Source organism: Xenopus laevis, chromosome 4S (assembly GCF_017654675.1).
Source record: "Xenopus laevis strain J_2021 chromosome 4S, Xenopus_laevis_v10.1, whole genome shotgun sequence".
NCBI classification, from domain to species: Eukaryota; Metazoa; Chordata; class Amphibia; order Anura; family Pipidae; genus Xenopus; species Xenopus laevis.
Window position 1 is genome coordinate 15824782 of NC_054378.1, and position 13032 is coordinate 15837813.

A 13032-nucleotide genomic window follows, 5' to 3' on the forward strand; every position below is an offset into this window, starting at 1 on the left:
ACAACTTAAAGGCCCCCCCCCCAGTCATGGCCTTCCTCACCCAGTTGCGCCCCCTGCCCCAGTCCTGGCCCTCCTCAACCAGTTGTAACCACTGTTGATCCCAATGTTATAAATAGGAAAAAAAGATAAATATATAGGAAGGCTGGTGTTTTTTTGGCAATATTTTGCCACTACCCTATGGTCTTTCCGACTTTCAAATGGGGGGTCACAAAAATCTGTTGCTCCCAAGGCTTAAAACGTTATTGTCACTGTTACTTTTTATTACTTCTCTTTAGCCCTCATGTTCAAGTCTCTCACCAGAACCACTGCACACAGTTACTAAGGTACAGTCTCATCTTAATGTAGTCACTGTGTATTGTAAATTGCTGGGGAAGTTGTTTCCCTTTGATTCTGCACGGTTACACTCTCCTCTCTGTGACTAAACAGGAGGGAAATCGGGGACAGCATTTTTTTTCTGAGGTAAATTTTTATTCCCCTCAGTTGGTGCCATTTCTCTACATCCGGGGTTCGTGCAGGCGGGACATAATCTGCGTTCCTAACTCAGGAAGGACAACAAGGCTGGAAAGAGAAAGCAAGAAGCCAGTTGGTCGCCCGCTGCTTTGAAGGAGGAGGTAGGAACGTCTGTGGAGCCCAGTGTGTGAGACTGAGACAGAGGAAAGAGGAAGGTGTTTTGTTTCGGGGCAAAGGCTGTTGTTTATTGTGGGCGTCGCATTCCCGGAAGCGAGGGGACACGTGGGCGGGGCAGCTACAGGTGCAGCACAAAGTGGACTGAGTAGAATTTCCTGGATCAGCTCACTCAAGAAGAGGCAGGGGGGTCCTGGATTAATGGATCAGGCTGGAGTATGAACTGACAGTGCAGCCCTTATACTAGCTGACAGTTTAGCTCAATGCTGGGGGAGGGGGCTAAGTAAATGTAATCAGTCAACTAGTAGCTGCTTTGCTTACTATTTAGCAAGAGCTGTGTCTGTACAACAATAAAACTTGTAGATTATTTCAGACAGTCATTCAGGGGAATCTCCACAAACAGATTAAAGTTAGCCTGGTCCATATGTAGCAGATAGTTCTTTTTTTGGAGGGGTGGGGACATTAGATTATAGCAAATCGTTAGGAAATTATTTATATTATAGTGGAACAAGGGAGGTGGCTTTAATTGTATCAGATAAAAAGGGCCTTAATTACTTATATGTTAAGCAGCAGAGGAACCAATCAAAAGCAAGCCTGAGGCAAGTTTCAATATGGCTTCCGAGAGAGATGAGGTGATCCAGCTGCCTCCCGATGGGACCTGTGACGCCTGCGAGCCCGACGAGGCCAAAGAAGCGGCCCAAATCTGCGACGACTGCCATTTTTCTTACTGCGGCCCCCATGCTGAGGAGCACCGAAGTCGGTACAGGGCGCACTGCCTGAGGGAATTCACTCCACAGCCCCTTGTCCCAGTGAAAAGTGAGGAAAAGCCGCCAAGTGAAGGTAAGAAGAAGGAATACACAGAGAAGAGGTGTCCGATTCACCAGCAGGAGCTCACACTCTACTGCCGAGAGGACCAGAAAATTATCTGCGTGCTCTGCGCTGTCATGGGGGACCACCGGCAGCACCAGCTCATCACCCTCAATCAGGCCTACCAAGAAATGAAAGTAAGTCATCTGTGCTCTGAGACATGGGGAGTTTAACGCTTCAACTGCTATTTGGTTACTAGGGTTTAATTATCCTAGCAACCAGGCAGCAGTTTGGAAGGTGAGTTGGAGAGGACCTAAAATGTAAGATAAGCAATTAAAAATAAGAACAACAATAAAATTGGATCCTTGAAGTCAGCCTGTTTGTTGGGTTCAGTGACTCTTGGCAACCAGGAAGCATGTTCAGTGGCAGGCTGGGCATGGGAACACAAATTGGATCAAAGTGCCATCACATGACATGTAAATAGCCTGATAAGGTGCGTACTGTAACTTTGGCCCAACAGAGGCAAATTTCATGGTCTGAACTTGCATCTGACTTTAATAGAAGTTCATGGGTAGTGATCCCTGCAGTCAGGGCCATGTGATATTAATGACAACTGATCCGACTTTAATCTGCTTAACAGGGCTGCTCTTGAGTCCAAATGTGGAAAATTAATCTCTCTGTCTTGAACTGAGTTTATTTTGTCGGTAACAGTGGCTGGAGTAGGTAGCCTACAATATCGAGTTTTCTATTCAAGATAGCCAGGTTTTGAATGTTTAAACTTTATTACTTAAACAATTCCCAGTTCCCCTAGCAAATAATCAGTAGCTTTAAGAAGCACTTAAAGTAGTTCTGTACCATAGAAATACTATGTACTTCAAAAGCATTGGCACACTGAGCCAATGTTCAGGTAATAAAGGCCACTCCTGGGATACTCTGCAGGTCATTTCCCTGATGGACGAAATCTCATTAATAGCCCCGTGCCATGATTAGGCCTTCATAACAGACATGGCTGTGATTTGGGTCAGTGAGTCTCAGCACTAACTATCCCAGGGAAATAAAGATATAATGTGCACCCACTAGGTCTGACAAGCCTTGTTATTGCCCCTGCTGCTTGATGACCTTTGTGTCTGACTGACCTTTTGCTCCTCTTCCTCTAGAACAGAAAACCTACCAACCTCAGACTGGCCATGGGCGATATGGTGGAGAGGTTAAAGGCAAAGTGCATTGACCCCAGGGTAAGTGAGCATCTGTCCCTTATTTCCATGTCGTTTCTGTAATGCTCAACCCTTTTCCTAAAAAAAAGTTGATGAAAACTGATTTATTCTTGCATGGGAAAGTCCTTTTTTTCCAATTCCCAAGTAACTGCTTCTTTTCTTGCAGCCTTGTCTAACCTTACGGCAAGGATTTAGACATACACTCTGTAAGCTCTACGGGGCAGGGGCCTTCTTCTCATTGCTCTTTAACACTTATTATATTATAATTGATTTCTTCATTAATTAAAGTGGGTGCAACAGACCTCTCACTTGTGTTCCTACAGTAGCAAAGGAGCAGGTGGTATGTTTTTTTGAAAATATGGCATGGTCTGGCAGTAATGGTGACATGGCCAAAAATCACCTGGATTTTTATCCAACTACCAGTCAGTGGTGGGCCTGGTAGTATTGGTCCTATGCCATACTATCCCCCCCACTTGGTAATTATACATAAACCCCTGTTGACATGCCAATACTCCCTAATATCCAATGGGTCCATTCAGCACCTCTTGCTCCCCTCTCCTGCCAAATTGCATCTGAGACACAAAGGAAGCTATAATAAGATGGCAGTATCATTTTAATTCTCTTATTGCATGGTGAAAACTATCATCTCATCCATCCCCAGATATAATAATCAGGGTGTTTAATGCTCTCTTACATCCTTAAATAAGTGAAAAGCGATACTTTTAGTGTTTCAGTTCTCTACCTTTTCACTTTGCTGCAGTTTTTCTCTCCCTCTGTATAATTAATGGGTTTAGTGGGGCATCGTTAATGCTGTCGCTAAGAAACAGAGAGGAGCCCCATCCAGCTGCCAAGAAATGCAGAATTCACAATGAGAAGAGCCCCAGCTGCTGCAAAGAGAGGCAAAGCAGTTAAACGCTAACTCTTAAAGGGAAAGATTTTCTGTGTAAAAGCTCAGGGCACAGACTGTTGTGCACAGAGGACTTTATGTAGCTATATTTTTATGTTTTTTTTTTTTGCCATTTCTGAAATTAAGGGATACTGCATTCTGGGTAAAAAAAAAAGCACAGCATATTAAATCCAATATTGCACATGCTGCTCCTACGGTCCTAAATGATCATTCGGAACTTATTGTAAAGGCTAAATAAATAGTCATCAGAAAAAAAGAAATGATATGTCTAATTAGCAACAGCAGCCGGGTAAGGTGCTAGTAATTTTATTGTTTATTTTCTTTATTTCTGTGTTGTCATGGGAATAGCTAAAATTAGGACACGGTGGGGCTCATTTATAAACACTGGGCACATTTGCATCTGGGCAGTAACCCATGGCAGCCAATCAGAGGCCTGCTTTCATTGCTCAACCTGCATCTGGCTGAAAAAAGCCACTCACTGATTTGTTGCTATGGGTTACTCCCCAGTGCAAATTTTGCCCAGTGTTTATAAATGACCCCCAGTGTATTAATGCTGAAAGTCACATATGTACTGAGAGTCTTCTGCATTTGCCCCTTAAAACTACTGGATGAGATTCAATTTTGCCCCAGTTCTGTCAACACAGCAGACATATGTAAAGCGTTAGTCTTGATATCATGCACATATGACAACATAGAGTACCTAAAGGCCCACTGTCCTTTTTATTTCTTAAAGGAGAAGCAAACCCTAAAGTTAAAAAAACCCTACCCTACAAAGACCCCCCCCCGCGCAGACTAGCTGCTACCCCGGGCAAATGCCCCTAAGTCTTTACCTACCCCTCAGTGCAGATTCTTTCTAGCGGAGTTCACAGGCGCCATCTTCTTCTCTTCGGTAATCTTCGGGAAGTAAGTGCCGTATCGGCGCATTCGCAATTTTCTGTTTCGTGGCAACTGCGCATGCACTGAAACTCATGGAAATTGGCAAAACGCTGGGAGAAGACCCAATGTTAACCAAAGCGGCTGAAGATGGCGCCCGTGAACTCCGCTGGACAGAATCTGCACGAGGGATGTGTAAAGACTATGGGGCATTTGCCCTGGTTAACAATTAGGCTGGTGGGAAGAGGGTCTATGTAGGGTAGGGGATTTTTAACTTTAGGGTTTGCTTCTCCTTTAAGCTTATTTGTCCCTATTGCCCCCCATAGGCCTCCTATTGTGTTATTATGCCGAAGCCACATTGGCCTAGCAATTGAGAGGCTGTACTATGAGGGCAGAGACACATGGTCAGATTCAATGACAAATCTTTTTTTCGGGGCTACTAATCTCCCTGAACTGCCTTCCCTTGGCTAGAATGTAAATCGCCTGGCGGGATGGCACTCGGAGTACTTCGTTTTCCAAAGTTGCCTTACAAGAAAACTTCGGGCCACTTTGGAAAACAAAGTGCTGCGAGTGGCATCCTGCCGGCGATTTACATTCTAGCCGGTGGGAAAGCAGTTTGGGGAGATTAGTTGCCCCGAAGAAGAGGAGATTTGTCGTTGGACGACTAATCTCCTTGATTCTGACCACGTGTCTCTGCCCTGATGCCACTATGGGGATAATTATCTGAATTGGCCATAAATAACTCTTAGTAATTGTAGGGAAATACCATAATACCAGCATAGATATTCTGCTGTAATAGGAACAGTACTGCTGGGAAATGCTGGTGGCTGTTTAACTGCATTATTGGGTCAAGCATTCCTATTATCTGCACTCAAGCTGCACGGAATGTTGGCACTCGACAGCTTTGCTTAGTGTTTGAGATTCTTCCGTTCCATTGTAGTTTTTGTTCAGTCACAGCTTTTATGATGCCCTAGGGCACTATTGATGTGATGGCCCCTTCCAAGGAATCGTCATGTGTGGCCAACTAAAGCCAACATGTGACTGGCAACAAAGCTTACATTAATGGGTAGGAAAGGCTTAAAGGGGACCCGTCACCCAAACAATATTATTCCAAACCCTATTTTATCATATTAGTCAAGCAAAATGAACTTTAATTACACTGTATAAATTATTTGAATATTGTTTCCATCAGTCATTTGTGGACACTGTTATTAAGGCAAGCCTTGTATCATCGCAGAATCTTGTTTGTGCACTAGGGGACAGGGACCCAATGTCCATCCCCATGCACTGGTTACACAATTAAATCGTTAAGAGAGCTGGGGGAAAGCAGGGAGAGCGGTGACATCTAGGAAGTGCTGAATGGAAAGTGAAAGTAATTGTTTGCCCTGCCTCTATGCCTAGGCATAGAGGCTGGGTAGGCAACATTTGATTGACAGCTGATATTTTTAAATGAGTTTACAACAGCTATGAATGCTTTAATAAAAAAAAGAAATTGGATTTCATATTTAATTTAAAAAGGACTTTTATTATACAGATTTTTATGTCTGGATGACGGGTCCACTTTAATCATTCGTGATATGGTTAAAAGCTTAATCGTTTGTAATACTGTATGGTTTTTGTAATATTCCCACGTTTCCCATTTTTTTAATTCTCTGACTCTTTCTGTGGACTGTGACTTCTACTTTTAAAGGGGCGGTTCACCTTTAAGTTAATATTTTATAGAATGGCTAATTCTAAGCAACCTTTCAAGTGGTCTTGAGTGTTCCTGTCACCATGTTGTTTTATAGATTGGTCCTGAACATTGGCATTCAGACGATTAAGTGTGCCAAATAAGGCAAAGGTCTTGGTTTGATAACCAAACCAAATGAACAGAAAACCAGATGTGGAGCAGGGGTACATCTATGCCCAGTGGAGCTCACTTATAATACTATTATCCAATAACATGCTTGTTTGTTAACCTACTCACAGATCACACGCAGTGAGCTCAAGGCCTTTATACAGAAGGAGTTTGAGCTCATGAGGCACCTGGTGCAGGAAGAAGAAATCAAGGCCCTTCACTACGTGGACCTGCAGGAGGCTGTGGCTTCTGCTCACGTGACGGAGGTCCTGGCTGAACTTCACGTCCATATGGCCAAGCTTACAACAGAGATGGCAGAAATAACACGGCAGCTGAACAGCTTTAATGACATTGCAATGGAGAAACCAGAGGTACAGTTTAGCAATTCATGTTTACCACAGGAGCTTCCTTAAAGGAACAGTTTAGTGTAAAATAAAAACTGAGCGAATAGATGGCTCCACCCGGTGTGGGTGGCCTACCACTGGCCACTCCTCTTACACTATTATGTTTTCTTAATAGAATCTGGCTTCAGGGGGCTTGCACTCTAGTGAACAAATGAAATAAAAACACACAATGTTTGCCCCAGGTCTAGTAACCAATAGCAACCAATGAAGTGTTTGCTTTCATGCAGCTGACCAGCAAATTCTACCTGCTGATTGGTTACTATAGACTACTAAACATGGGACTAATGTTGCACCTTTTATACATAACCCCATAGATGTTGAATGAGGAATAGTTCCAGTAGCTGTTAACAAATGACTTTTTTTTCCTTTCCCAGCACCCAGAAGAAGAATCCAGGTAAGAAAATATATTTTCCTTAATTTCATTTGGGCAAATTGAAACCCCTCATTCTGGTGTCACTGTACCTTATTGTCTCTCAATCACAAAAAGCCCCTGGGCAGACCATAATGGGGCCTAAACATTTATGGGTCTTGCTGTTTATTGTGTATAAACTTATATGAAGACATGGGCTTACTCCGATCTTTGCTTTCTTGTTTAACTTCAATGGGTCAGACAAAGCTGTTTGTAGTTATGGGTTACACTTATCCTTGTAAATTTCCCCCACATATTTTTTAACAAGTTAATACTTTCTTGTCGCCCCCCCTCCCCCCAATTGTCCTTATGTTAAGAGAACACATGGCAGTTATATGGCTTATGGTATTTTCCTTTCATTTTCCCTGGTAACCATATATTAACCATTGCTCTGATTTTAACTATTTTACGTTGACAAGTGCCTAATCTTGTTATTCTAATCAGGTATTTTATGACCATTGGCAGCTAGTTAGTATGTGATCTGCCTGTTCTGCAGCCCACCAAAAGGCTCAGTCTAGAGAATAATAGTATTCAGGCTTATGGAATACATGACACCCTAATTCATTCAAAAGCATGAAACTCTTTGCATAGTGCTGCCATTAGCAGTCATGGGACACCCTTCTACTTAGTCAGCAGGACCCCACTAAGACCCCTTGGTCGGTGTCCTACCAACTAAATAGAATATGCATTTAACTTCAGTCCAACTAAATACATTATATTATACATGGCCATACCCCAGACACACCCAGAAGCTGTCAATATTGTCTTCTTGCAAGCCCACCCTCTCTGCAGTCAAGTAATAAAAATCCAATATACTGTTGCCCTGCACTGGTAAAACTGGTGTGTTTGCTTCAGAAACACTACTATTGTTTATATAAATAAGCTGCTGTGTAGCCATGGGGGCAGACATTCAAGCACAGGATACACAGTAGATAACAGTTAAGTACTACTATAGTTTATATAAATAAACTGCTGTGTAGCCATGGGGGCCACCATTCAAGCATAGGAAACACAGATAACAGATAAGTACTACTATAGTTTATATAAACAAGCTGCTGTGTAGCCATGGGGGCAGCCATTCAAGCACAGGATACACAGTAGATGACAGATAAGTACTACTATAGTTTATATAAATAAGTTGCTGTGTAGCCATGGGGGCCGCCATTCAAGCATAGGAAACACAGTAGATAACAGATAAGTACTACTATAGTTTATATAAACAAGCTGCTGTGTAGCCATGGGGGCAGCCATTTAAGCATAGGAAACACAGTAGATAACAGATAAGTACTACTATAGTTTATATAAACAAGCTGCTGTGTAGCCATGGGGGCATTCAAAGAAGAAAAGGCTCAGGTTACATAGCAGATGTCTCTGTAGAACATTATGGTGTTATCTGTTATCTACTGTTTAACCTGAGACCTATCGCCTTTTTTCAATTTCTGCCATTGCAAACAATCGTCTTTATGGATGGATTAATTATATGTCGTTGTGCCTATGGCCAGATCAAGTCAATTAGAAGCAGCACATGGATTTCAAATATATTCTCACTGCTGCATTCCATATCAAGATTTCTGTCCTACCCCTGCTGTTCCTGACTCTGTACCAACTTATCCAAGCTTGAAGTCTTCCCTGACGCCTGAGAAAAGCAAAGCTACAACGTTCCTTTGAGCTGTATCTCTTTGCTGATGTGTCTGTACATAGCCGCCTCAATAGTTCCATTTTATGGCACCGCTTTTCAGTGTTGTCAGCCTGTTCCTTTGCAAGGGACTGTGATGACTGGAAACAGAGAACAATATGCAACATAGCTTATTATGTGTGTAGATAATAAATTAAATAACCTATATAAATGTTTCACAGCAGGTCTGGACTGGGAGTCAAAATAGACCCTGCCATTCAAGTACATAGAGGCCCAAAAAGCCCTCCACCAGCCCACTAAATAGTGACTGTCTATGGCATTGTACAGCAGCCCCTCTGGCATTTGCCAGAATGCACAGATTGCTAGTCTGGGCCTGTTTCACAGAAGCTGCCGTATTGCTTCCTTGGCCAAGTTATTTCTCCATAGTTTGTGCTCTTGGTCTAATGGAGAGGCAATATGGCAGCTACAGAGAACATTGGCCATTGTTCTCCTACAACAGAGTTTCCCATTGGAGGGGGGAGATATAGATAAAAGTAGTGGGTGTCTAACGTGCAAACTTCCATTCGCTGGACTACAGCTCCCAGCATTCCACTGACAGCCTAAGTGTGCACAGCACAGAGGGAGCCCCTAAGAGCTCTGAATGCAAGCGGTTATAGGTGAGGGAGCCTGTATATGAGTGCATAACTAAAGGGAGAGGGAAACTAAATCAGTGGTCGTTTTGCAAGTACCGGTGGGACCTGTTATCCAGAATGCTCAGAGGTTTTCCAGATAACGGATCTTTCCATAGTTTGGTTCTCCATACCTTAAGTCTACTAGAAAATCATGTAAACATGAAATAAACCCAATAGGCTGGTTTTGCTTTCATTAAGGATTAATTATATGTTAGCTCGGATCAAGTACAAGCTATTGTTTTATTACAGAGAAAAGGGAAATCGTTTTTAAAAATTAGAATTACTTGCAGTGGCGTAACTAGATGTTACTGGGCCCCACAAATCCAATATGACACGGCACCATGCAGTAGTTGAAAGTTTTAAAAGGCCTTTATTGAAGACATGGCTTCATGATCTATGTCCAGGCCTTTGTCAAGTTACTGGGCCCCACAGCGATTTATTTTAGAGCCCCCAAAATATCCAGAGGTTGTCCTGTTTTACCAATAATAATATGGGTTGTTTTTTTTTTATTGTATGGGAGACGATCTTTTTGGATAATGGGTTTCCGGATCCTGTACTATGCACTTCCCTATGTTTATCCTATTATTTTCCTTCAGCCCAAAACAACTCCTGCCAGATGACTGGGGCCAAGGCTGTGCCCATAGGAAGATCCTAGGTAGGATAGGAAGGTGACAGTAGGACAGAATGACTGTAGTAATGTTTTATATCAGCCCCTTAAGGGTAAGGTCACACTGGGCGTTTCGGGGAGATTTAGTCGCCTGGCGACTAATCGCCTTGTCTTTGCGGCGGCCAATCTACCCGAACGCCTTCCCTCACTCTGCACTGACTAAGATGAAAAATCAGCGGCGATAATCACACGTTTCGATTCGTTTTCCAAAGTCACCCGAAGTTTCCTCGTGAGGCAACTTCGGGCGACCTCGGAAAACGAATCGCCAGGCGACTAAATCTCCCCGAAACGCCCAGTGTGACCTTAACCTAAGCTGGCAATAGCTTTCTAATCCGCTGCTAGGAAGAATTTGGCCCTGCAAGAAACCTTTGACCCCATAGCCCAGTAATAGGATCCCCATCTGACCCCTCCGTTCCCCGATCATCAGGACACTCTGAGCCGCACTCTCCTCCTTATCAAAGTCCTTGTTAATCCTACAGGGGAATCAAGCTGTGAGCTGTCAAATCCCTCTGGGAGACAAACATTCTCCGTCTATATTTGTAACCCAACAACTGGACCCAGGCCAAAGCAGGATTCCCGAAGCCAAACATGGGCTTGGAAGTGACAACCACTTGCTTTGTTCCAGGTGGCACTCTCCAAGTCGCTCGGCACTAGCTTTTTAAAGGGACCTTTCTTATTTCTAGTTGGGGTTTAAATCCTGCTTTGGTGTATTTACAGTTTGGGGGGGTTGGTATTCTTTCTGTGAAAAAGGCAGGGCCACCAGTAGAAGTACATTTGCTCACCCCCAGCGTCATAGTGATCCCTTGGATGTTGGGGGGCTTTGATAAAAGAACAAAGGAGGGTTGTGTCTGGGGTAAGCAGGCAATTAAATGGAACTAGAGAAATAACACGTTTATTCTTTATTTAAGAGGCTCTTCTTATTACATGGGTGCAAAGATGATTGGTACAAACTAGCAATGGTACAGGGGGAGATTCCAAGTGATTTTTTTTTTTCACCCACTTTTAAGGAGCGGTTCACCTTTGAGTTGACTTTTCATATGTTATAAAATGGCTAATTCTAAGCAACTTTTTAATTGGCTCAAGTTTTTGAGTAATTTGTCTTCTTCTGCCACTTTCCGACTTTCAACTAGGGGGGTTGTCACTGACCCTATCTGACAAATAAAAATGCTTTCTATTCAGGCCTCTCCTGTTCGTATTCCAGTCTGATATTGAAATCAGTGCATGGTTGCTAGGGTAATTTGGCCCCTAGCGACCAAATTGCTGGAATTAAAAACTGGAAAGCTGCTGAATTAAAAGCTAAATAACTCAAACAAATAACTAGAAAGGGAAGTTTGAGAACACACTTTTGGGCAACCAACAATTATCGCCTTTTCATTTGAGTTGACCCCATGACTATGTGATTAAAGTTTGGTGAGTGTAGCCTCAAAGTTGTAGAAGTGTCCGCAATATAAATTTCCCCATTCACAGTCAATGCTGTTGTTGGCTCCTCCCATTTTTGGCCATCCATCCAATATTGCCTGGGTTGACCCCATAACTATGTGATTCTAGTTTGGTGAGTGTAGCCTCAAAACTGCAAGAGTGGCACCAATTTAAATTTCCCTATTCAAAGTCAATGGGTGAAATTTGATTGACTCTCACTTTTGGGCATCCAACAAATGTCGCTGTTTCATTCAGGGTGACCCCATGAATATGTAATTCAAGTTTTGTGAGTGCAGATTGAAGCTGTAATTGTGGCAGCCGTTTGAAAATCTTCCCTGTCAAAATCAGTAGAAAAATTGGGGTTTTGGGATTGCCGCCCCAAAAAGAATGAGGGCGGGACTGCGTAAAAAAAACCACAAGAAACCAGCTCCGCTATAGGACCAAGACGTGTGGAGAGTTTGGGTGTTGTACCCCTAAAACTGTAGGAGGAGTAGCGTAAGTCGAAGAACTAGGGAGTTCTTGAAATTCGATTCGAGTTTTTAAAAAAAAAATTCAAATTCGATTTTCAAGATTTATCATACTCTGAAACTTTAAGAACTCAAATTCGGCTATTTGCCACCTAAAACCTGCCGGATTGCTGTTTAAGTCAATGGGAGAGGTCCGGGGATCAATTTGGAGTTGTTTGCTGCCTTCCTGACATTCAAGTTTTTTCAGAAGAAAAACTTGAATTGACTTGAATTCAATTTGAATTCGATTCGAGTTTTCGGGTCGACCTAATTCATCCGAGTTGTAAAAATTAGATTTTTGTAAAACAGTTCCACTGGTCGAATTTATGGGAGTTTTTAAAAACTCAAATGAATTCGAAATTCGACCTTTGATAAATATGCCTCTAAGAGTTAATTTCAAGGGGAACAACCGATTTAATGCTAATCATTTGAACCCTGCCAGGGCACTCAGTGGGCACCAGGCAGCTGTACCAGACAAATCAAGGCAGAGTTTGCATTAATTTCCCTATCTGCGCCCACGTCTAACTCCAGATAACGGCGAATTGTCGACGAGTTTAATATCCATTAGGTGAGATGTCCAGGAACCTTACAGACCGCGAGGAAATCATGCAAATGAATAGCTTTAAGGGTAGCGTTTGACTGTGGCCTTCAGTGACATTTTCCCAGCCATTATTCTCCTAAATGACAAGTAAAGAGAGAGATGATTAATGCTGCGGAACTTGAGATTTTGATGGGGCCACCGGGTTGGTATCTGCACATTCTGAATGAGTTTGGCTAATTACCTTGGCATTGCTGCTTGACTCTCAGTATGATGCTGCTGCCAGGAACGTGACTTTTCTCCCTGCTCGTTAGGGATGGTGTGGTATCCCCCATACCTTCCTTCCTAACGAACCAGGTTTTTTTTTTTTATTGAGATTTAACTGGAAGTAATCCTTCTGCATGATCTTTGTTATTATACAATTCTTGTTTTAATTAATGTTCCAATAATTATTCTTTGTCTCGCACAAAAAAAGACTTACCCCCTCAACCTTTATATCACAGCAGTTGCCTTTGTTTCG

General features: G+C 42.7%; 1 protein-coding gene across 2 annotated transcripts in view; it reads left to right on the forward strand.

The window, feature by feature from the left end:
* Positions 1-353: 353 nt before the first annotated feature.
* trim44.S (tripartite motif containing 44 S homeolog) overlaps positions 354-13032 on the forward strand; it is a 32335-nt gene continuing 19656 nt past the window's right edge. Inside the window, exons 1-5 of one of the 2 annotated variants that reach the window (XM_041560977.1) lie at positions 354-611; positions 1195-1628; positions 2589-2666; positions 6394-6633; positions 7041-7060. In XM_041560977.1, coding sequence (XP_041416911.1) covers positions 1236-1628; positions 2589-2666; positions 6394-6633; positions 7041-7060 — 731 coding nt within the window. In that variant the 5' untranslated portion in view covers positions 354-611; positions 1195-1235. The other variant, XM_041560976.1, reaches the window with a different exon arrangement.